Source organism: Nanorana parkeri, unplaced genomic scaffold, assembly GCF_000935625.1.
Source record: "Nanorana parkeri isolate BGI_ZX_2015 unplaced genomic scaffold, ASM93562v1 scaffold304, whole genome shotgun sequence".
Classification (NCBI taxonomy): Eukaryota; Metazoa; Chordata; class Amphibia; order Anura; family Dicroglossidae; genus Nanorana; species Nanorana parkeri.
In genome coordinates this window covers 1,376,265-1,400,921 of record NW_017306572.1, presented here as the reverse complement: position 1 = coordinate 1,400,921, position 24,657 = coordinate 1,376,265, and the positions used below count along the sequence as shown (strand labels likewise).

General features: G+C 38.1%; 1 protein-coding gene across 1 annotated transcript in view; it reads right to left on the bottom strand.

Moving 5' to 3' along the window:
* The window catches only part of ITGA9 (integrin subunit alpha 9), a gene marked incomplete at its 3' end in the record, with an annotated part of 105,192 nt that overhangs the window by 16,367 nt on the left and 64,168 nt on the right, over positions 1 to 24,657 (bottom strand). Inside the window, exons 6-12 of the mRNA XM_018557797.1 lie at positions 24,322 to 24,451; positions 22,842 to 22,927; positions 14,849 to 14,911; positions 6,923 to 7,060; positions 3,364 to 3,469; positions 1,811 to 1,905; positions 239 to 329 (exon numbers count right to left, since the gene is read on the bottom strand). Coding sequence (XP_018413299.1) covers positions 239 to 329; positions 1,811 to 1,905; positions 3,364 to 3,469; positions 6,923 to 7,060; positions 14,849 to 14,911; positions 22,842 to 22,927; positions 24,322 to 24,451 — 709 coding nt within the window. The remainder of the gene's footprint in view (positions 1 to 238; positions 330 to 1,810; positions 1,906 to 3,363; positions 3,470 to 6,922; positions 7,061 to 14,848; positions 14,912 to 22,841; positions 22,928 to 24,321; positions 24,452 to 24,657) is intronic.

Sequence of the window (24,657 nt, the reverse complement as noted above, 5' to 3'; positions counted from 1 at the left end):
CAAATAGTACATTTTCAAGTATGATACGGAAAGCTTAATTTTTATTTTGTGAGGTTTTGCTTTGGCCGTTCTTCTTTAGCCTAGAGGTTATTTTGAAATAAACTGCCATAGCTAATAAACCTGCTTTTGAAATTGAAGATCTATGCATCTAATTTGTATTGACTGTCTGCAAATAACCAATTTTCTAGTAAGGATATTATATAAACATTTCCCATTTGTTGGCGTGTTCCCAACTTACCTGCATAGCCATTCTTGTCCATATCAATACCACCAGAAATTGACTGTCCAAACATTCTTAAAGCTGGGCTAATTGTTCTTCCAGATATCCTCTGATTGACAAAAGCGGGGAGATTTTCCATTGCAGAATAGAGAATTAAAACAAACATCTGATTAGCTGCTGTAAGTAGCAGGCCTTTTATGTGTTTGCTTTATTTTGTATAATTCAAAACTATCTTGTGCAGATTTATGTAATATGTAAGTAAAGTACCATAAATAATACACCTTGTATAGATCTATGCGGTAAGTAAAAATATATAGGAAAATTATTGAGACAGACATATCTTAAATTTAGGTTTAAAGTGTTTGTCAAGTAATAGACATATTCTAGTTTTGGTTTGGAGTGGGGAAGGATTAGAACCCCTGTCAGTTTTCATTACTATCTGGGGCTCTGTTATGGATCTTTCCCCTCGCTTCCTGTTCTGCTTACAACATTTTACGAGACAGGAAGTGAGGGGAAATCTGCAACCGCAAAGCAGACAGAAATAAAAACGGGATTTTTGTGCTCACCTGAAAAACCTTTTCATGCAGTCCTTGAGTGACACAGTTTCCACCCCTCTGTGTTTATGTTCCTGCTCTTGGTACTGCTTGCTATAAATTGCGGAATGCAGGATGCAAGTTTTACCGCTTCTAACAAGTCATCACTACTGAAGCATAAGGCTCGAGACAACTGTTAGACAAAGAGGACTATCCCGGTGGTAGAGAGGAATCAAACCCATTCTGCTATGATTTGACAGATTAGCATCACAGCCAACAAAGGACAGAGGGCACAACTTAACAGAGAGAACTGGGATTTAAGAACTGATTTCAACTGCTAGTCAGCTGCAAAGTCAGCCTGAGGAAAGACCAACCTGGATAGTTACCATGTAAAGACCAGCTCAAGCAGTGATGTAATGAGAATGACTGTGGTCAATTGAAGAAGTAATTGAAAAGTAAATCAAAGAAATTAGTTAGACTTTTCTTAGCAGAGCTGAAGAAAGATGCCCGTTCTCCTAGGACACTTAAAACAGTTGAGTAAAGTAGGGGTTATCCTGGCTTGGCCTACAGATATTGTTACCAATCCTTTTTTGTGTTCAAATCCTCCTGCAGATGGTGATATAACCTGTGTCACTCAATGGACAAGGAAGAATTTTCTTTTATCAAAGTTCGTGAAAGCTAGAACCCCTGGCAGATTTTTTATATCTGGTTGTGTCACTGTTCTTGCCTAGTAAAAAAAAAATTGTCACTAGACAATATGAAGAAAATCTCACCAGATAGCAGTAAAAACTGGACAAGGGTTCTAACCCTTCCCCACGCAATCCAAATCCAAAACAAAAACGTTTGGGTTGATATACACTGTAATCATAGCAAGTATAACATTACCAAAGTATAGGATATGTTCACTTTTGATATTAATTAAGAAAAGTATTTATTATTAATTTTAAAAAATATTTAAAAACTCACTTTATTACATAAGAATAATAGCTGATCAAAAAATATAATTTATTGAAACATTAATATAAACATGATTTTAGAAAATAAATAAAATATGTACCATTGAATATTGAGGAACAATTCCATTTGCATCACCATGATATATGTAAACAGCACCCACAAAGTCGTCTTCCTTTGGAGCTCCAATCGCAACATCTGATTTAAAAAAAAAAATAATTAAGAATATATTGCAGTTTTATTTTTGTTTCTTTAATTGCAATACATAATTATGACATTTAATTCTTGAGCTAATCATAGTAATACATTTTTATATCACTGCAAGACATTTCATTGGCACTGAAGTTATATGGTCTTCCCATGTAAAGTGGCATTTGTCTTTTATGAAGACAATGAGATCAACACTCTCTTCACACTGAGATATCTATTTGTGAAATTGTGTTGATTGAGTCCATGAAAGAAGCCGACAGGAGAGATAAAACAAAAAAAGGCTTTAAGTGTCGAGCTGCTACTTACAGGCTCTCAGGAAAAGATATAAAATGCATATCTAATTTCACTGGCGGAAAGCCGTAACCAAACAGATGCTTCCAAATGGATGGAGGAAGACGGACAAGCAATCTCAAACAAACCTAATGTGGTCATCATCAAACCAACAATTTAGCCATTTTGTGTATGTGATATAACATCTGCTCCATGCCGGTCCATACATAGCAACCCAGCAGAACTTATGTGCAAATCTAGGCTTGTTTCCAGCTTTGACAACATCCATATGATGAAAATAGGAACGATGCACACTGTTTCCACTAAAAACATATTTGCTTTATTCCAAATTAGCACTTGATATATTGATGTAGCATAAGATTGACAAAGCATCACGTTTAGAGAGATTCCACATGCAATTTACGGGTCGAATTCACTATGTATGGAAAGGATATCCAAGGAGTTAAACACATGTTGAAATCCAACGGGAAGACTGCCATAAGCCATGACGGAGGTGATACAATATATGAGGGTATAAATAGTCCCAACAAAGGCTACGAAAGCAACAGTCAGTTCTGATTTCTTCTACTTTGTTTTTAATTGGTCGAAAAACAGAGATTGGCCATGTTTGTTATTTGTGATATTTAAATAAATACTTTTTTTCATTCAACTACAACACTAATGGTCTGTCCCGATCCTTAAATTAACCCATGGACCGCCTATACCTAGTAGGTGGCCCGAATCTCTTTTTGTTTGGTGTGGTATATCTGCTTCACCTGCCACTCACAGTAGATCCTCCAACTGGCTCTTACATCACTGAGATGTACAAGTTGATGAGAGGAACGACTAAAGGCACCGGGGGAAGCAGATATTTCAGCCATCTGACTGGTCAAATACTTGAAGTGGCTAGGAAGAAGCACAGAGGCAGCATTTCAACAAATGAGACCCTGGAAAGGTACGTATGTTGCCTCTTTTATTACAGTCAGGAATACTAGAGTATAATATCATTTTTTTCTATAGGGAGAATATGGAGAAAAATATAAAGATCTTCCTCGGAAATTACTCTGGATAAACGTCGACATATTAAATGTCAAAGATCCAAATGTACTGATTTCTTAACACAGGATTTTTCATCATAAAATAACAATATGTGTACATAAATACTTTCATACTGACCTGGATAACCATCATCATCGATATCCCCAAGGTTAGCTATGATTTCTCCAAAGTGTGCATTGTATGCATTGTCACCATTCAACACAATTTGTTCTTCCATTACTGCCTAGCAAACAGGAAACATAAAATGTGTTAGAATACACAGCAGCAGAGAACCAGTTAATAGATGGATATACCGCTGGATGATTGCTTGGCTTCAAAATCTATTCAGGAAACACCTGAATAGAGATTACACTTCCTAACTAAACAGACACAACAGTGCTTTCAGTATATACAGACACATTTATCTCCACATGGTAGTGACAGTGCTTTGAAACTGATTACAAGAAGAAACATAAATGTGACATTCATACTGACTACAATGGGAACACACAGTATATTATTGCACAGCTTGACTTGTTGGATTCAAAACTAAATGACCTTTGGTAATTCATTTATGATGTTTTTGTGTTAAGACCCACATCCCTCCATCCCACCTCCCTCTAATGCATCCTGCAGGGCTTTCATTTTTCCTTGCCATGTAGAATAAGTTATAATCACCTTGTACCTCCTCCCAACACTGTTTCTAAGTGCAGGGGACTGCTAAACCAGAGCTGCCGATGGTCACTCAACCAGCCTGTCCCCTACCCTAGTCCCCTTGTTCAGATATCACTCCTTTTCTGGATCCTGAAAGGACCCCAACTCTGCATCAGAACTGGACTAGAACGTGTCCATGTGACACAGGCAGTGATGAAGACAACTGTAGAAGGATCCCGCAGGATGTAAGCTAATAAAGAGGGAAGATTGATTACTGTAGAATCACATGAGCATGACAATGGCAAGTTAAAAGGGCATTTAGGTAGGGTTTTTCTTTTTTTTTTTTTGTGGGTTTAAGTGTTTCTTACTTGTCTTGCCTAAATAATTGTACAGCGCTGCAAAATATGTTGGCGCTATATAAATAATTGCAATTGTAATTGTAAAGCAGGTTCAAAAGAGGTCCCCATCATCTTAATTGATAGTTGACATTGCCTCTCTGTGTGCAGCTGAGAGCCAGCCGCCCCTGTGCCCTTCCTGACCTGTAGCTCCAGGCAGTGCTGCGGGAGTGGTAAAGGAGACAATCCATGTGGAGAGCAGTGACTGACCGTCATTGTTGCTCTGCTGGGAGCAGAGATGAAGAGCTGATCAGCGATCAAGTGATTGGTCAGCTCTCTGTCTTAGAGCCATCCCACACTGGTTCTAAGCATTGGGTAGAGTATGTTTAACTCACCCCAAACTTCTCCTTTAAGAGACCAAAATCTGAAAAGTTCATTCAATATTTAGCATACTTGACTTTAGTCAAGTATATATCGTTTTGAATAGAGTAGAGAGGTTAGAAAACCTGTCAGGTTTTTATTGCTGTGTGTGTTTGTCCTAGTAATCACTGTTACTAGGACAGGAAGGAAGGGAAATTTAAACATTCTGAGTTGTCACCAAAACAGGAATAGAGAGGAAATCTTATGGTGACAACTGTCTAAGGCCCTGTTCACGCTATTGCATTGCGGGCAAACATGCGTTCCTGTGCGTACCACTTAGTACTTGCAGTGGTGTGATGTGGTGCTATTCATTCAGACTGTCACCCCAACTGTGAATTCATCTATATTCTGAAGGGGACCTCAGCACACCTTGCCGATGGGGACGTGCTGCAATGCACTGCAAGGTGCTAAAGAAACTCCATGCCAAAGAAAAGGCACAGGTCCAATTCAGGCTGCCTAACAACGGTTGTTAACGCACATAGATTGACACAAGACACCTCAACAGTTACATATGAACATAGGCTAAGCAGGGAGTTCAACTTTGGAGTGATCTCCTCTCACTTCTTGTTTTCTGTTTTGAGACAGGAAGTGAAAAAAAATCTCTCCAATGGCACCCAGGTGGCAAAACAATGTCAGGGGTTTTAACTCTGTCAAAAACTTTAACTACATTTTGGTTTTAGACATAATTTAACTACCAGGTTAGAAATGTCTGCCTGGAAAAATAGTCTGTATCTTTCTTCAAACAACCAATCAGCTTCATTGTAGCTGTTGGATGCCCTAGAAAAAAAGAAAGTATAAAGCTAATTGGTTGATTGGCAGGAATCAAAGCCTGCTCTTCAGTAAGACACTTTCTGCATGAAGACATACTTTTTTGGTTTAAATATTGCAGTGCATATGTACTATATTTATCATGTGTCACACATACAGTTGCTACAATTCATACAGGGGACAACTTCTTGCAGCTAGTCAGATTTTGTCTTTCATCCTCTTGCATTTGTTATTACTATCTGTGCCGATAGGTAAGGTGGGTATGAGAGCTGCAGCTGCAACAGTAAAGCGATCCTGATGTTTATCCACCCTTTTCTGTCCTTTTGTCCATTCATGGAACTGTTTGGTAACAATTGCTAACGTTAGTCATACCCTTAGTGATTTGTAATCAATCTGGGTACAATCGATCACAAACAAGCAAATCATTAAAAATTATTGTGTAATCTATCAATTTAGTTGCACTGAACAATTTAGTTAATTTTCATATCGGATACATATGTAGCCACCCTAAAAGTGATTGCTAAAAGATTGAATAATAAAAATGTGAACATCAGTTTTGAGATACTAAAAACTGATTAGTGTAAATGACTTACTTGAGCAGTTAGCTAAATATCTTCTGAATCCAGTTGGCATACAGGTCCCAAGGACGTTTAGGATTTGAGAATTTTTTAAATTCTAATGAAATCCCGTATGAAGGAAACACCAACAACTACTGAGACTCTGCCAAATGTAATACTAAATTACAAAGTCTCTAGGAAATGACTACATGTGTGCAAATCAAATAGATTTATGTCAAAAGAAGTCAACAGCAAGGAAATGAGTGTGTAGAAGATACAGTATGTCTGGAGAATGTGAAGTCCCGCTGAGGCACTTTGAAAGTGTCAGTAAAATAATTAACACACATTCTATTAGTGACACCACAGCTCCTGCTTTTCATACATAAATAATTTTTAGCATTAGCTATATATATATCTAAATAGTCATTCTAGAAAAAAAAACACAAAACCAAGGCAATAGTGAAGAAATGAGTTGAAATTGTGACGTTTCCGCACTGTGGGACCAAACAAAATTACTAATCCTTTGCAAGGTAAAACAGTAAACATATACCCACTATAGCATATTGTTCTTTGTTTGGAGTTCCACTTCAATACATTTTGCTTTACACTGCATGATTATGCACAATGCATAATTCCTGTTTTACACTGGCATAGCACGATCTTTCAGTGTACTACTAAGACACTTTGGAGTGGATTTATTATAGGAAAATAAGCTGTTCATTTTGCAAATGGATTTTCTCTTAGCTTAGTGAATGTGGTAAAAATTTACTTAGCAACAAATACCCAATTAAACACATGAAAAATAAAAAAACGTTATATTTGGATGATGAAAGTCAGCAGAGCTTCACCCCATTCACTAAGCTAAGGGAAATGCCCTTGCAAAGAGAACAGTCCATTACCTTTTAGTAAATTAAACCCTTTATTTTATGACAGTTTTTATTTTATGACATAAGGCATACTTACATTTCCTCTGTTGATGTAAACAGTCACTTGTCCTTCATCCATCACCTCTGAGAACATGGGTGCCCCCACCAAGAGGTCTGATAGGCCATCAGCATTGAGATCAACTGCACATAAGGAGGAGCCAAAGTAAGAGCCCATCTGCAACCAAGTTGAGCCATAACAAAGCATTCAGTATTTCCGCCCATAAAAACAAGTTATTGTGCATTAAGTTCAGTTGACATCTTTTAGAAAATGTAACTCTGTTATGTTTTAATGTACACTGTAAGTGAATTCTGCATTTTGAGAGTTCTATTAAATAATATATAAGGTAAAAGTAAGGTATTAGAAATGCCCTTATTATGACATAGTAGAACGCAAGCCAAAACAGCTTTTCCTTACTTTTGGATGGAGTTAAGAAGGTCATTGCTGTCATTGACCTTACTTAACTCCTCATTTTCTGTATTGACATAACCCTCCCTCGGTCTTCTAGATACAGTGGTCTTGATAAACTATTGATGGTGCGGCACCTATTTTGTAGAGGGAACACTGATTTATGAAATGCGCCAAATATTTGCTCAAGTTGAAGGGTATGAACAGTAAGATGTAGTATTGAGATGGCACAAGACAGTCAAGATCATGGTTTATGCACCTAATAAACTTTACACGGTATGGCATAAAAGTTTATTTTAAATGCAATTCGCCACAATCAGATGTGCTGTGCAAGACTTCCCATTCCTCTAAAGCGCCAATCATAGTCTATCATGCCCAGCGCTTTTAATGCTATCTTTGTCCATGTTGGAGAGATTTCCCCTCACTTCCTGTCCAAGTGACATGAAAGGACATGCAGGGCAGTCCACAAAACACCAATTAAAGTTACACCCATTCCCTACTTTATCCAAAACAACAGAAAAGAAGCACTACAGAGCAAGATGTTACATCTTGTGATATTTTATTTACTGTTTTTTATTTATTTATTATTTCCTTAGTATTTTATCTTATGTGTATTCAGACTGCCTAAAGTACTATCAATTAGAGAAAACTCTGCACACACATATGTATGCTGGATTTTGGTTTACTTTCGGTAGAACTCTAAATAATTTTTTTAACTAAAGATCATAATATGGGTATTTTCAAGGAAGAATTACATTAAGCACTATTTGCATTCACAATAGTATGGTAGCAATATAGTTGTTATCATTTTCACCTCTACCCATTAGAAAATAGTAGAGGTTTGAATTTTTGTACTTGTATGCTCCTTTGGCAGGTCCATGTTAAACAGGTCTGAACCAGAAAAAAAAATTAAACTTCTACTTTTCTGCTGTGTGTAAACTGTATTATCACATTAGCACAGAATTATGCAGTAGCATTCAAGAAAATCCTTTTAGATCCTTCCTTGAATATCCTTGTGATGCGCAAACACCCCAGATACATTCAATTTGGTATTACAAAAGATACATACAATTGGTTTAAATTTTTATAGTTAACCAAAGACTTAATACTAAGTTAACAACAGTGAATTATGTTAAGATGATTGCCGAAAAGCCAAGTTTTGACCCATCAGTACTGAAATTTGTCAGCATTCAGGCTAGGTTCACCACTAGGCGATTGTGCTGGTGAGCTGTTTTCGTGCGGTTTTTTTTTGCGATTTTGCTTTGAAAACCGTGCAGTTGTTGCATGGTTTTCAGTGCATGGAGATGTATATGGGACCCAAACCGCATGACAACCGCCCGAAAATAGCTCCTGCACCTCTTTGGGCGACAGGCGATTTCTACCGCGTGACAAATCGCACAGGTGTGAACAGCTTCCATAGACTTGAATGCAAATCTCTGTTTTGTGCAATATCGCGCGGCTAAATCAGCAATGGTCTGAACAATGCGCATTAAAGTGCATTGTATTTTGTGTTTAGAGCGGCTCCATACATCCGTACAGGCAAATACGCGCGGAGAGCCGATCAGGTGTGAATGGAGCCTTATAGTGTGGAGTTCAGCTGTAAGTGAGAACAATGCTACTTGCTACATCCATAGATTGTTTAAGGTAGCTACATTATATAACAGCCTTCCTTAGCCCTTCTTAACACAGAGGAAGCCTTGATATAACTTTCAGGTCTCAGGGTACCCCTGACAATAATTACAAGATCTACAATTCATTGTACATTGTGGTGATCAGTGGGAAGAATGCCCTGCTCACAGATAGCTAAAAAGCTCATTGGTGTCAGTGGTTACTTATCTGAGAGGCAGAAATTGCTCACTGCTCAAGGAACGCCTAGTAACTTCTGGAACCCTAGTTGGGAAAGGCTGTACTCGATTGTACTCACTTTTTATATGACTTTGTTATCAGAAGTGTCTCAAATCCATGTCAATCTCAATATCCATTTATATATTTATTGGATCAGCCAAAATGTGCTTCACTTTGCATTGAGCTGCAAAGTTCAAAGCAAATGTTCTCACCCATAAAGCTATAGGTAGAGGCAATCCTCTGATATGTAGCTTTTATAGTGGCAAGTAAATTTCTTTCTGCCTTGAACAACATAAAGAAAAGAAAAGAAAATAACTAGTGTGAGACAAACGAATTTGATTCTGAACTACTATCTGACAACAGCCACAGATTGCTTAATGTAGTGCTAAATAACTAGTGGATTAATTTACTTTAGATTTTGTCTGTAAGAGATTCATCCAAATTACCTCTTCTACTTTCTTGTGTAAGTATGTCTGTAGTCAATCATATACATTGTTATATAATTCAAACATATTAGCAATGAGGGAATCTGTGCTAACAATCATTACAGACTACCATGAATGGGAACACTTATTACTAGGAAAAGCTCACAATGCAATGATTGTTTGATATAACGCCATGATTACTTCTTCATTCTGTGTTGTGCTGCATGTACTAGATGTTGCACAGCTAATTACTAAAACATAAAATGCTCTCTTCACCTTAAGTTTAGTTTAAGTTTTACTGTACATGTTATAGTTAGCCAATAGCTAATTTGCAGAGCTGAATATGGATGATTTACTAGTTAGTCCAGTGAAAATGTATTCACTTTAAACACTAAATTACACGCAGAGAAAGCTAACAAATAGGAACAGATGTTTAAAGTCTATTTAAGACCTGAGAAATAATTGCTTTTTATTTTAAAGTACCCACAAAGTCTTGCCTGCTTTTTTTTTTTTTTCCAGTTTATAAAAGTCCGACATAGGAAGTTGAAGTGAAAATAACCTGAGCTCAGTACAGATTAACTGTTAGGCTAAAAAACATATACTGCCTGATCTATCACCAATGCCCCCTAGAAAAGGACTTTAGGGCGCATTCACACCAAAATCAGAAAGTACTTGCAGGTCCATGGAGGGTCAGTTGACCTGCGATTGTACCTTCCAATTTCCGTGTGATCCATTGCATTCCATCGTGTTTTTTAAACTTTTTTTTTTTGGACAAGCTTTATGTGAGGTAACATGCCCATACTTGGTCCATACATGTCCATGTCACCTGAAGTATGTAACATGGTAATACTTTATTGTAATACTTGCAATGAGATGCATCGCGTTAACTTACATTTTTGCCACTTTACACTGCAAAAAAGTAGAGCATGCTCTACTTTTTTTCAGTGCAACAAAACAGCAATGCAACACACCGGTGTGAACTGTCCCATTCACACCCGTTGATTTTTCATTGCCCTTGTGTTACCATCTGTTAGAAAACAATGTGAATGGGCCCTTACACAATATTAAAACTTGAAAAGATTAAAGCTGAACACTTCCACCCTCCAGCACTGCATAGGTTAAATGCAACGAGACCCTGTGACTGGCAGGGTGCCAAAGAAAAGCAGCTTCAGGAGACCTGTCCTACCGTTCTGAGGAAGCCTGCAGGAGCAAATAATAAGGTGAGCATTGATGCTTATTCCTATCTGATGCTTATTGTTATGTCCCTAAACAAAACCAGCATTTATGCAGTGTGAATGGGCACTACATGGTTAAACCCATGAGTCAGTGCTCAGGCCTATCAATTGGCTGCTATGGAAACTGGGCAAAGAAATGTGGCAGGCAGAGTCATCTGGAAGTTCAATTTTTTTTTTTATCATGGATCCAGTGGCATATTAGTACATGTATGTGGCGGCAGGGGACATTCAAAATTTTGGTTGGTGTTTTTATGTTTAATTTATTTAACTTTACTTTTTAAAACTGTTTATTACTGTATTGCTATCACACAGGGAACTTGCAAGCTCACAAACCCCAAATGCCACATGTGAACCTCAGTAAAGCTAGTAAAGCACAGATCGTACTTGATCAGCTTCCTCCCCAGCATAAAGTGAGGAAGAATCTCCCCAATGTGGACAAAGACAGGAATACAGACCTTAGCAAACACTGGTTAAATGCTTATTTTGTCTTGGGGTAAAGAAATAAGCAGCTATGCTTACTTTATTCCTTGTTCCCCCACAGCTCACCCTCTCCTCCACTTCAGGATGTGGGAGGGCCCTCACTGTTTTCATGTACAAAGCCTAACTGCTAATCCTGCATTGCAAAGAAATCTTGAGGAAGCAAGGAATAAGACAAATATAGCTGCTTATTTCTCTTCTCCTACACTAAACAAGCATTAATACTTTGTGTAGTGCAAGGATAGGGTCGAGTCATTTTTATTTGAATAAAAAAAAATGGTCTGGAGTTAGACCTTAGGCTACATCATATATAACATAAAACTCTGCTCAAGTAGCCTAGACACAGCAACTTGCCAAAATGGGAACTGCCTGTACATCATATGTGCTCTACGAGATAAGACTGGCAGAGTGCTGGCTGGACGTTGGTCCACCTGGTAGCTCTTGATGCCTGACATTGTCTTTGGCGATGTGCCTTAAGATGTCTTAAGGCACGTTCCCCCCCACCCCCCAGATTTGTCCGGGCCTTCTCAAACATGTTTACTAAGTTAAAAAATATCTTATACCATTCTAGAACTAAAAAATGGGTACTTCTGTTACAAAATGGTGACAAGGTGATTCAGTAATGATCATCTATATTTTTCTACACATTTAAATGAGGGGTTTAAAGAAAATAATCTAGATAATTGAACACTTCTATATTTATTAAGCTTACAAGAGAGCATTAAGGAGGAATTACATCAGAAATCTAACATCCTCTCCTGAAAAGGTTCATATTTTCTGGAGTGGTAAACAAGGAATAATCTACTTGATCAGCTGTCTGGACATCTTTATGTGTGCCCTATGCCCAATGTTCTTATTACTCACTTGGGAGGCAATGATTTGGGGAAAATTTTAACCAATGACCGTCTTAAAGCAGTCTTACAGGTGAGCAGAGGAAGAAACTGAAATCTGTGGAATGGGAAAAATGCTTCAACCAGTGATCAACAGCTATGAATCCATGGAGAACTATCCTAATTGCTCTGACCTGCAGGACTGTGCCTGTGGGGAGCCAAAATCTGGTGATCTAATTATATCAAGTGATCAGTACTCAGTTTAACTTTACTGGTGGGTGTGTATTATGACTCCCTCTAGGCTACACTATGATCCATATTTTAAATGAACAATCACTGAGACAATAAATAGCCCACTAGCAAAGAAAGCCAGACATGAAGATTTCCTGTTAGTTCAGGGAATAGCAAAAAGGATAAGCAATTTTGGGTGACTGCTGCAAAATCTGGATGAGTTAGAAGCTATGCAAAAATATTCATGTTCATGCTTAGCCTATGCTAGAAAATGCCATCTCTGGCTTCCAAATGAAATTTTCCTATATAAAATAGTCTCCAGTTCTGGGCATTTGGCCAAATTGGCATCTAGTACCTTATCTGCCTATGCGGGACAGGTTACTCTGAATGCTTTCATGTGCACATAAATAGGGTACAGGATCCTTGCTGCAAAGAAAATGTGTCTTTTGCTATTTTAAAGTCAAAACAAGGAGAAATATTGATTAATGATTGTTTTTAAATGAAAAGCTAGTTGCGGTTATTTAAGTGGTTAAATAGGAAGCATGTGTATTTGTGTACATTTTAACTACCTATGTGTTTCCCTACAACAGTGCATATCTGAAAAAAAGGTCTCAGATACTTCCTAGGAAAAAAGCTGAAAAGGAAAGAAGTTGAGAAGGGCAGATGATGTTTAAGGTGATGCCTAGAAAAGATTAGTTTTGTGTTGCTCGTGGTTGTTAAATGAGGGATTTCCAAGAGGAATGAAAACCTAAAACTGCCCACAACATGGTAAAAGAAACCTAGAGCTGCATGCAAATGAATGCTACCAGCTGGGCCAGACTGAGAAGTACTGAATTCATCTCATTTTATATTTTAACTAGAGTGTGAGTCCGTGTGTGTGTGTGCCTAAATTAAGCTGAGTGAATGTTTAGAGGCTTTCTCCAATTGATTGTCTAGTTAATTCCTTCCCCTGGTTGGGAACATTTCTCCGATCTATAGTAGAGGTCCACCGAAATGGAAATTTTAAAACCGAAATAAAAAAAATTGTCAGGCCGAAACCGATACCAAAATTGTTTTTTATTTTAATTTTTTCAATTATTTTATATTTTATTTTTATAAACTTTTTTTTTTTTAATTATTTCTCTGATACGCTGTGACAGCGTGGCCTGTCTCCACTGACACACACTGCTCTGCCGGACTGTGATAGGCGGCTGAGCCGTGTGGGAGGAGAGACGCCGGCCGCTCGCAGCGCTCAGCAGGCTATCACAGTTTCTCTCCTCCCCACTGGGACACAGAGAAGCACCCAGCGTGGAGTAGAGAAAAAATGGATGCGCCAATGTATCGGCAGGAAAATTGCACTTTCAGCATTATGCCAAAAGTGCAATTTTCAGCCGATATGTTTCGGCAGCCGATATATTGGTGCATCCCTAATTTATATCAAAGCTTACCTTGCCTATGGGTCCCGGTAAAGGAAAGGAAGGGACATAGCCTTTTGATACGTAGGATAGAAAGGAATACATTTCTTGTAGAGATTAGTGTCTCTACAGGTCTAATCAGGTAAAAGACACTTTAAGGAATGTCACATCTTGAACACCTTTCATCTGTATTATTGCTGGCTAAAGTGGATGGATTAATATGGGTAGGTGATCAGAACTGACCAAAGGGGGAAAATGTGCAGGGAAATTATAGATGATTACAACAGAATTACCTCATCACCATTTTATAACAGCATCAGGCATTTATTAGTTCTGTCAAGGCAAAAATATTTTTTATAACTTAGCAAACAAGTTTAAGAAGGTCTGGAAAAGTGTGGAGGACAGCACCAGACATCAGGAGCTACCAGGTGGACCAACATCCAGGCAGCACCTTGCGAGGCTTATCTCGAAGAAAACACCTGTTGCACATGACTTTGATGTTACATGCCTGGATAGATATGAAGTATGCTCATTATTATTATCATTCAGGATTTATATAGCACCAACAGTTTGTGCAGCGCTTTACAAAAAGCGGGAGACAGTACAGTTACAATACAATTTACAATTCTGTACTACAGGGTTAGGAGGCCCCTGCTTGTGAGATCTTACAATCTGATAGGAGGGGCAAATTAATTAATTGCTATCAACCAATAATGTTAAAGTTTGATTTTAATCTTTATATGCAGAGACTATTAAACCTTTATAATCTTCAGATGCCCTTTGGCTTTTAAGCTACTCCCCCCTACATGTGACAATAAACCTTATCTGATTTGGACTTACTCGCAGATGTTTTTGCAACTGGACCTGAAACATGCTTCACTGAACAAAGACAAATCTTGAATATTGCCCACATTTGTGTTAAATTTGATGTAAAAAAATGGTCATCATGTGGCTAACTTAATTATCCTAGTGCCACAAAGAACAGTTTCAAAAAAATACAAGTTAACCTATACTGTAACACTAAACTAGTCAACGTGTAAATGAAATCCAAGAAGTGGCAAGTACTTGGGAGGAAAAGGAAATCATATCAGAACAGAAATACTGCAAACAGATGACTAACCTTTTTCCCAGAAACATAAAATTTCTTCTCAAGTAATCGTTTTTCTGTCTTGAAAATATAGACCTATGCAGGAAAAGAAAATATAAAAATGTATAACATAATGCAGCTTTATTAAATCACCTATACATATACAGCGATTGTTGCCTGGCCTGACATGCCTGAATAAGGAAACAGTCACATGTCTGTGGGCAGAAAGTCTCTGGCAGACAATTTGGGGGAATAATAAAGCATTCATGTTGGATTTGTTTTCAGACAGTCACTGTTCTTTCTATCCAACATAAGTTGGGGATCTCCTTCTCACCCTCCTACCCTTCCTTGTAGCTATAAGCATACACTCACTCTTTGGTAAATTACTTACAAACATCTGTGAACAGTTTTAAAGCCAAGTCAAAACTTTTCTTTTTAGTTTTGTACAGAGGAAGGAAGAGTTGCAGTCTCTGGTGGGTTTCTAATGTTTTTTGTCCCTTTTGGGAAATTCACCTTCACTCCCTGTTTAGTCAAAAGAACTGGGTGTGGTGGTACAGTTTTCTGATGGTCACAGACACAGTAAAAAAAAAAAAAATCACATTTATTTAGAACAGCAGGTCAGTAGGACATAGACAGCTGGAGTTAGGCTTAATACCACAGATCTGGTCATGATCTGATCTAAGATTAGAGACACCTCATGTAAACAGTGCACAGTAAAAGACCTGATATGATAAATACCTAATATAGCTAATGTAAGATGTTCACTTCCTCCCCAGCAGCATACTGTATATTTCCCTTTCCTTCACTCACCAAGCATCAACACTATCACACAAGAGGAAGAAGAGTGGCTCGCATGCCCCTCCATATTCATGAATACTGGGTATTTTCTTCACTCGAGGTGGTTTAGCGGAGTGTCAGAAAGGAAAACGAAAGAAGAGTATGTGATGCCGTGGAGGGGACATTAACGCAAACCTATTGCTTTGCAGTAATAATACCATGTGGAAAATGTGTGGTATTACACAGCTGCCTAAGGCAGTGAATGGATTAGAAGTAGGAGCATTAGATTAGTCAAACTTAGATCATGTTAGAAAGTTCATAAAGTTAATGTGATAAATCTTTATTCACACTGTCTGCACTGTTAACCTAATCTTTTACACTGCTTACTTAGAAAAGGAAAAGAATTACAGATATGTAGAGTATACTGTACATGACCTTACATAAGTCTAAATCACATGAACATGGTGTAACTCAGATCTGTTTATTCTGCTATTTTGTGTTACATAGAAACATACCAAACCATATGAATTACTGCTATAAACTTAACTTTGGATGTAAATTAGAACTGGACAACATGTATGGTATTTGGCAAGAAAGGGATTGTAGAATCAATCCTCCTTATGTATTTTAAGAGGAACGGAGGGCAACCTAACTCATTAAGGGGTTGGAGGACCAGAGCTATGAGACAAGGCTGTTAAAATTAAATATGTTCTCTTTGGAAGTAAGGAGATTAAGAGGGGACATGATTCTCTTGATAAAATGTTCAATGGTGACAGCAACATTATTAACAAACTCTTTCCGGCTAACTGCATAACAAAAACTAGAGGCCACCACCAAAAATTGGTGGAGAAAAAATTTCAGCACACAGGGCGCAAGGGGTTCTTCTCAGTTAGAGCGGTTAGGGTCTGGAACTCACTGCCACAGGCAATGATTTCAGCTAAGAGTGTGGAATAATTCAAGAAACTCTTGGACGATTTCCTTGGAGACCATAACATACAGGGGTACAGGTACTCCTAAGAGCAAAATCACACATGGATTCATACACACACACACACCAGCTCAACCATAAATGAATACACGCATTAGGTTGGACTTGATGGTCTTTATTCAACCTCAAATACTATGTAACTATGAACTTTACCCACCAATTTAACTACCTCCCGTCCGCCGAACATAGGAAAACGGGAGCCTTGTAGATGTGAGTGGGCATCTTTAAACGTCCTTCCCCTCCCCCCCCGCTCGCACGCGCACTCCGCATGCGCACAAGTGGGATAACTGTGCATGCACTGTCCATTGGACAGTGCTGTTTCCAAAACAAGGTATAGAGCTAGTGAAATCGGCTCTATACTTTGTGATCTAGCTGTGACAAATTGCAGCTTTCAAAAGTGTAAACAATGGCTGCGGTTTGCAGCCTTGTCTCCATCTCCTCTCTCAAACACCATTTGGATGTGAGAGAGGAGATAGAGAACTTCCCAGAAATCGTCCACAGTAAGAATTAAAGTGATAGAGTTCACTCTGCTGCAGATCAGTGATTTCAGTGTTCAATGCAATTTTGCAGTCTCATCATTGTGATCCGCAGTGTCATCAGTGCAATTTCACAGTGTCAGTGCATTGTACAGCCTCATCAGTGATCCACAGTATCATCAGTGCGATTTCACAGCATCAGTGCATTGTACAGTCTCATCAGTGATCCACAGTGTCATCAGTGCGATTTCACAGTGTCAGTGCATTGTACAGTCTCATAAGTGATCCACAGTGTCATCAGTGCGATTTCACAGTGTCAGTGCATTTTACAGTCTCATCAGTAATCCACAGTGGGATTCACTGTGCCATTAGTGTGATTACAGTATTGGCAGTGCCATTCAGTGTCATCAGTGTCATTTAGTGTCATAATTGACAACTTTGTGTAGAAAAAAATAAATGTTCTCTACACAAAGTTGTCAATTACTAAGGTATACTTTATCTAACACACAGCATAGGCATTCTTAGAATTACACCCAAAAACACATTCTGCTACTCCTCCTCAGTATGGGGATACCATGCATGTGAGACTTGTTAGCAGCCTAGCCACATAGAAGGGCCTAAAATCCAAGGAGCACATTACTAAAGGCAGCCATACACAGCTCAAATTTTGCCCAATTACTGCTGAATTGGCCAAGGAGTACCTTGATGCTTTCAAGGGGCATAAATTATGCATCTAATTCCCTCATTACCTATTGCATTTGTGGAGGCCCTAAAGTGCCAGGACAGTAGAAACACCCACAAAATGACCCCATTTTGGAAAGCAGACACTTCAATGTATTCAATAAGATGCATTGTGAATTTTGTGATGATTTCATTTTTTGCCACGAATTTTTAGAAAATAAAGAAGGAAAAAAAATGTTTTCTTCTATCTTCAGTTTCTCAAAACTTGTGGCAAAAAAACTAAATCATCAAAAAACTTACCATGCCTTTTATTAAATAAGAGGCATGGCGTCTGCTTTCCAAAATGGGGTAATTTTGTAGCTGTTTCTACTGTCCTGGCACCTTAGGGCTCCAAAAATGTGATGGGTAGTCAAGGAATCAGATGCGTAATTTATGCCGCTTGAAAGCCTCAAGGTACTCCTTGGCCAATTCAGCAGTAATTGGGCAAAGTTTGAACTGTGTATGGCTGCCTTTAGTAACATTCTTGAACATGGGATAAAGACTCTTCATCTCTTTATAGATTCCTGGTATCTGTCATTCTGAGCAATATTGTGATAATCCTCACAATATATCAAACGTTTTTTTTTTAGATGAGGCCTATTAAAAATGTATTTGTATCTAAAAAATTAGGTCTGTGCAAGATGTCATGGTCATGTGCCCAGGACAGTAAACAAATGTGGAAAATATGGAGGACCAAAGAACCTGAGGAGAAATTCACACATGCTTAAATTTGTATTGAAACTGTAGCATAAGTTTCTATTGAAAAATGCATGAAAACATTTTGTATGACAGCCAAACAAAATCAATAGGTAAGGTAACCCATGCCACTACAATTATCAGGACATTTCAAAGTGTAATGGTGAAGGAGACAATGAAGTAACATACAGCAAACACATTTTAGTTCACAATAGTCACATCATGGAAATATAAGTCTTGTTCTGTGGCTATGGGTTAATGCAAAGTCTGCATTAAAATGTATATGTGTGCTGTGGGCTAAATTCTTCTAATAACACAGCCCTGTGGACTAAGATCCAGTAATGATACAGACAGCAGAGTTTCCTCAGTACTTCATGCAGTGCATTTGATCATAAATTATGCATTTTATGGTCCAAAGCAAACTTTTTTCTGTTGCTCTTTAGGGCTTTCTAAGCTTTATTTGTCATATGGTATGGTTTATTAAATTTAAAGAAGCACTAGGAGTTATATGGAGTGGATCAGTCAGCTACCCTGAATTTCTGGAGATGGTTCTTTGCACTCTTAGCAGGGTTCACATTCATAACATTTTTTATGCATATTGTGTTGGCTTATGTACATCTTTCTCCTTCATACAATGGTCTGCTGGCAAAACACATTACCTTTATTAATCAAGGGAATTTACTTCCAGAGGACATATTCTTACTGAAAAGGAATATGTTTTCCTACCCTAATGGTTCTGACTGTATATTTGCTCTAATGGAATCAGCAATAGAATTGAAATGATCTGAGTGTTTCATGAAACAGTATCAAGACAGTGCCAAGATGTTCATTTGTGTGTAAAAGCTGAACTTTAGGCAGATATAAAAGACAAATTTATGCAGCTGTGTAATCATTAGTAAATCATTAACAGTATATTTAAATTCATACACTGTAAGAACCTGAATTTTACCTAGTACCAGTCTCTTGCAATCCCTGTACAGCAGAGCTGGAGTGTGAGAAGAAGAAGTCGTATAAGCAGTCAATCAGTTTATGAGCTGACAAGATGAATGTTGATAGGAAAAGAAAGCAAAGTGCCAGAGATATGAGCTCATCACTGTGCTTCTTCTCTATTTAGTGTCCAGTCACAGACTAGGGCGGGCCCAGGATGACTTGGAAAATGGGTTAAATGACACTTGCCACTAAACTGTGGAAATCTAGTGGCAGAAAAAAAGTATTGCAAGTAAAATCTCTGAATTAACCACTTGCCGAACGATGATGGAATTATCCCGTAACAGTCGTTCAGTTCGTTAATGACCAATGACGTGATAATTCGGTCAATCGGGACATCTGGTAAAGGTACATCTGGTAAAGGGACCAGCAGCTCATTGAGTTACTGCTGTTGATGAGTTCCTCGGGGTCTGAGGCAGACCCTCAACAGCAGATTAGGTGGTCACAGTCCTGTGATCAGAGCGAGAGCTGATCGCTGTGATCGCAGAGCCGTGACAGTCACACAGCTGGCAGCTGCTCACTGTGTGGGCTGTAAACAGCTAGCCAGCTGTGTTACAAAAGTGGTACAAAGTATCTCTGAGGAGAATACTGTATTCTCCTCTGAAATACTAAGTTTTAAAACCACTGCAAATAGCAAAATAACCCCTTAGTGCCCCCTAGTTTAAACAAAAAAGCGATTTAAAAATAAAAAATAAACAACATTAAAAAAAGGAAAAAGTTTAAAAAAAGTAAGTTTTTTAAAAATATGTTTAATAGAAAAAAATAAGGAAAATGTAGTGCCTAGGAGGCTATGAAAGATAGGAGAAAAACATACCACAGTCTAAAACTGTTCCACACTAAAATTGTATTTCACTCCTTGTATTCTGTCCAAATTAATTGAAATCCCAGACTTATGATTTGCCCTATAAATCAGCACAAATAAAAAAGTGTATTATGAATTACTTTCTGTTAGCTAAACTTTTTATGTACACATTATTATTGCCAAAGCTGTGAAAAATGTGTTTTATTTTTAATTTGTTTGTATTTTCTTATTAAAAAAATAAGAATTTATATATGCATGTGTGACATCAAAATAAAGCCCATTTGGTCCTTTAAAAAGCGGTATATAATATGTGTAGGTGAGGAAGATGGAAATTATGGCTAAACAAACACACAGCAAAAAGGGCAAAATTGCTCCTGTCCCCAGAAGCGGAAAACATTTCTGAAGCTGTGTCACTAATGGGTTAAAGTTGACTATTGCAGCATAAGCTGGCTTTGTTATTTTATCTTTTATAGAGCCATTCATTCATATTTTATTCTGTTATTTTTGGCATATCTGGTTGTGTGCCTAATGGGAATGTGTTCCTAATGGAGAGGATCTTCCTTTCCCAGTAGCAGTAACCACCCAAGCAAGACATCTTTCTGACTGGGAAGGCAGCCCTAGAAAAAATAATTTTGTTAAAGTAGACATGTTTAACCTCTGTCTGTCATTTTGTAGTCTGCAGAACAGGATGTTTGTACAAGTATACCCAGCAGAGATGCTAATTGGCTATACACTAATAGTTTTTTTGCTTAGCCTGAGGGCTAAACGAAAGAAATCTAATAGATTCCACCTTTCACACTAAATAACTTCGATGGAAAAATTTCCCACAGTGGCTACTGTATGCTGACAGCTTGAGCCGCCCAACTTTTGTCAAGTCAGCAGGGTGGGCTACCTACTGTAACAATTTCAGCCAATTCTAACATTGTGTGGCCAGCCCTAGACTGCAACAAACACATGAAACATATTCTTACATTCCCACACTCTTTCACATGCAAACTTGAAAGACTACATCCATTCAAAACTAAAGAAAAAAAATCAGTGTTCAGCAGAAACTGGTTACTTTTAGGGTGCCAGAAACAAGATATATCCAAATAACACTATAGCAGGAGTAGCCAAACTCCGGCCCTCCAGCTGTGGCGAAACTACAAATCCCATCCGGGAGTCATGTCTGTGATAATCTTGCAATGCCTCATGGGATTTGTAGTTCCACCACAGCTGGAGGGCCGGAGTTTGGCTACCCATGCACTATACGGACGGACACAAATGTGCAGTTTGGGTTTAGGGTGAATTAGGTTATCACTATCATGTCTTTGTAGACTCTCGTTTAAAAGAAATGTCCTTTTTGGTGAGATACCCCCTAAGGGTTAACTACTTTTAAAGGAATGCAGACACTGCCACTTTCCTCATTAGAACACTGAAAGTGCACCTGGTGGTTATAATGAACTCAGACCCTCCCATTCAGGGATCAATCTTGAATGGAAAGGACATGGTGGAACAAACAGTTTTTTTTTCAGAACAGAAAAAGGTTGGAATCTGCCACAAAGTTTAGTAAATCTCTTGCAACAGAGATTGTACACCCAGAGGGATTGTAATTGTTACAACAAATATGGAGTTATACTTTAAATGAAGATTCACATAGGTTGAGCTATAATGGTAATAACAAATAAGCGTGGGTTAGGAATGAACGGTTTAAACACACATGTTCTTGACTGATACTGCTGAGACAAATTAACACTATAGTTTTGTATACATGTTCTTTAAACCTAACAACATTTTTTGGTGGTGGCCGTATTTTCTACAAGCTGCTTACTGTATGTTAACTACTCTTAGGTCATTTTATCAAGCTAAGTTATTTAGCTTATCTGAAAAATGAGTTAGTCCCCCTTTGCCTTGATATTCTATTTTCTTACACCTATGACGCTGAAGCATGAATCACTGCTTTCAACTTGACCTTCTTGCCCCCCACAGTGAAACATGCTGGGCCTTGTACCACTAAGGAGGAAAAGATGTTGTATCACAGTTTACACCTTTTCCTGACACATCATCTGCTGACATCATATTACAGATATTGTGCCTAACATAAGTCACTTTTTTAATTTGTATAAGAGGACAATAATGGCAAGTCACTGGGTGAGAAGGAATGGCCAACTAAGAGACTCTGTAAATTCAACCTCTCTGAATTTGAACATTTATTTGTTGATAGTCCTATATGCTGTCTTGTTAATGAGTATAACAAACTATACATTTTAAATGGTTATATGTATAAAGTAGAGCCTCAGGCTCTGCTCTTTTTTTTATAAAGGTTAAGGTATTCTTTATTGCTTTGGAGAACCATAAACAAATGTATTAACATTCAGTCTATGGTGATAATAACCTCCCAAAATCCCTTTAAATACAAAAACTAGGGGTTATTGTCAGTTTAGCAAGACTGGCTTATATCCAACTTTGCATTACCTCATAAACAATAGGCTAATTTTATCTCAACTGCTGCAAAGGAAATTAAGAGGCTTTGTTCATATTGGCTGTGGAATTGAAGCTGCTAGCTCTATGTCACATGTCCCACAGCAACGGAACCCTCACCTTTCCGATACCTCTATCTTGGGGAGCTCCGGCTACTACGTCTACAGTGGTAGGATGAATGAAATGACCAGCTGTGACTGCATACCCTACAGATAAACAAAAAGAAAACATTTGTCACAATGCAAAGCAAACTGCATCTGAATGCATTGCAAAAGTAGTATAAAGACAAAACACATGACTTTACATTCACTTCTTTTTGCATTAGACTAAAATAAACAAACATGTATGTCCACCAAACATGTACATTACTAATGTAGTGAATGGACTTTTAGTGAGGAATCATGCTAAACATAAATATTTAGGCTGATGTCACATGGGAGATTCTTCTGCTGGTGGCACAAAGCTAGCAGCAGAATCACAAAGGAGAGGCTTCCACTTATCTTAATGAAATTGCTCCCTCTCTGGCCCGGGCTCACTAACAACAAAGCAGAAAGAGAATAACTGGTCTGCAAGAGATCCTATCACACGTGTGAAATGGGCCCTGATTTCCCAGACATGCATAAGAAAAACCATCTTTATTTGTCTAGGAAGTTTACTATATTCATATATCAAAACCCTTATTTATAATAGTAAACCTTGGCTAAGAGAAATACAAGAGCTGATGTTTCTGACCGTCATCTGAAAACACTAGTTGCTTGGCTGTTATGCTTACCCTCTTGGTTTAATACTTTGTGAGGCACCCATCTGGAACACGTATGCATACCAGGAAAGACAGAGGGGGAAATTTATCAAAACTGGAGCAGACAGTATCTGGAGCAGTTGCCCATGGCAACCAATCAGCTTCTCTCTTCAGTTTGTTCAGTTAAGATTTGAAAATGAAAGAAAGAAGCTTATTGGTTGTCATGCTCCAGATTTTGTCTGCTCCAGTTATGATAAATTCCCGCCCTCTGTGTCAAGTCAGAAGTTGTTGTCTGCTTGCTTTAAATGTTCTGGTTATATGACTAAAAGTCAAAGGCTCAGGATGATTGCTAGTCAACTAGCATTTAAAGAATAAAAACATCAGTAATATCAGCTTCAATGCTTCTTACGGGAACGGTTTCCTTCAAAGGACAAATCTAACTTTGGTACACTTGTCCTTTAACCAATTCTCCCACAGCTCATCAGACCAAATACTTCCCTTTCTCCTTGATCCAGTGATACCTAGTGTAGAGCTTACCCACAGGAATGAATAGACCCACAGAGTACACTAGGAGGAAAACTCTAATTGTTGTAGAGGCTGCACAGCCTCTACAACAATTCAGGGCTACACAGCACAAATCGCTAGCTCAAGGAGAAAAGTAACTATTTCAGCTGATGGGATGCACTCAGGGGATGGGGGGAAACCGATTAATGGACAGTTATATGAAAAGTTCTGTTGGCCTTTAAGGTATTTCATCTGCCCAAGCTTTTGCTGTCTTTCGCATCTAGTGAAGATATAAATGAGGATTTAATCCGGAGAAAACACATTTCTGTTTAACAGGAAAGGGACTACGGCACTTGCCTAAGTATGTGTAGCGTTTAGCAGTGACATGTTGATCATTCAGCTTGAAGTATGTGTTGTCAGTGATGTTCAATACTTTAACTGTTCCAGTCCAGTAATAGGATCCCGGAGCTCCCATTACAACTAGATCCTAAAAAAGAAAAACAAAATATGATATATACTCTAGCATTTATAACAACAAAAACATGCTCTTATTGTGTAGTTCCTTCTATTTTTAGAAGTAAGGGTCAAATGAGGGTGTTCATTTGCAACGTCTGAACACAAAAATGGAGCAGATGTAGTTTGTAAATATCACATTGTCACTTGATCACCTGTTGCATTTGTAGACACTTTTTG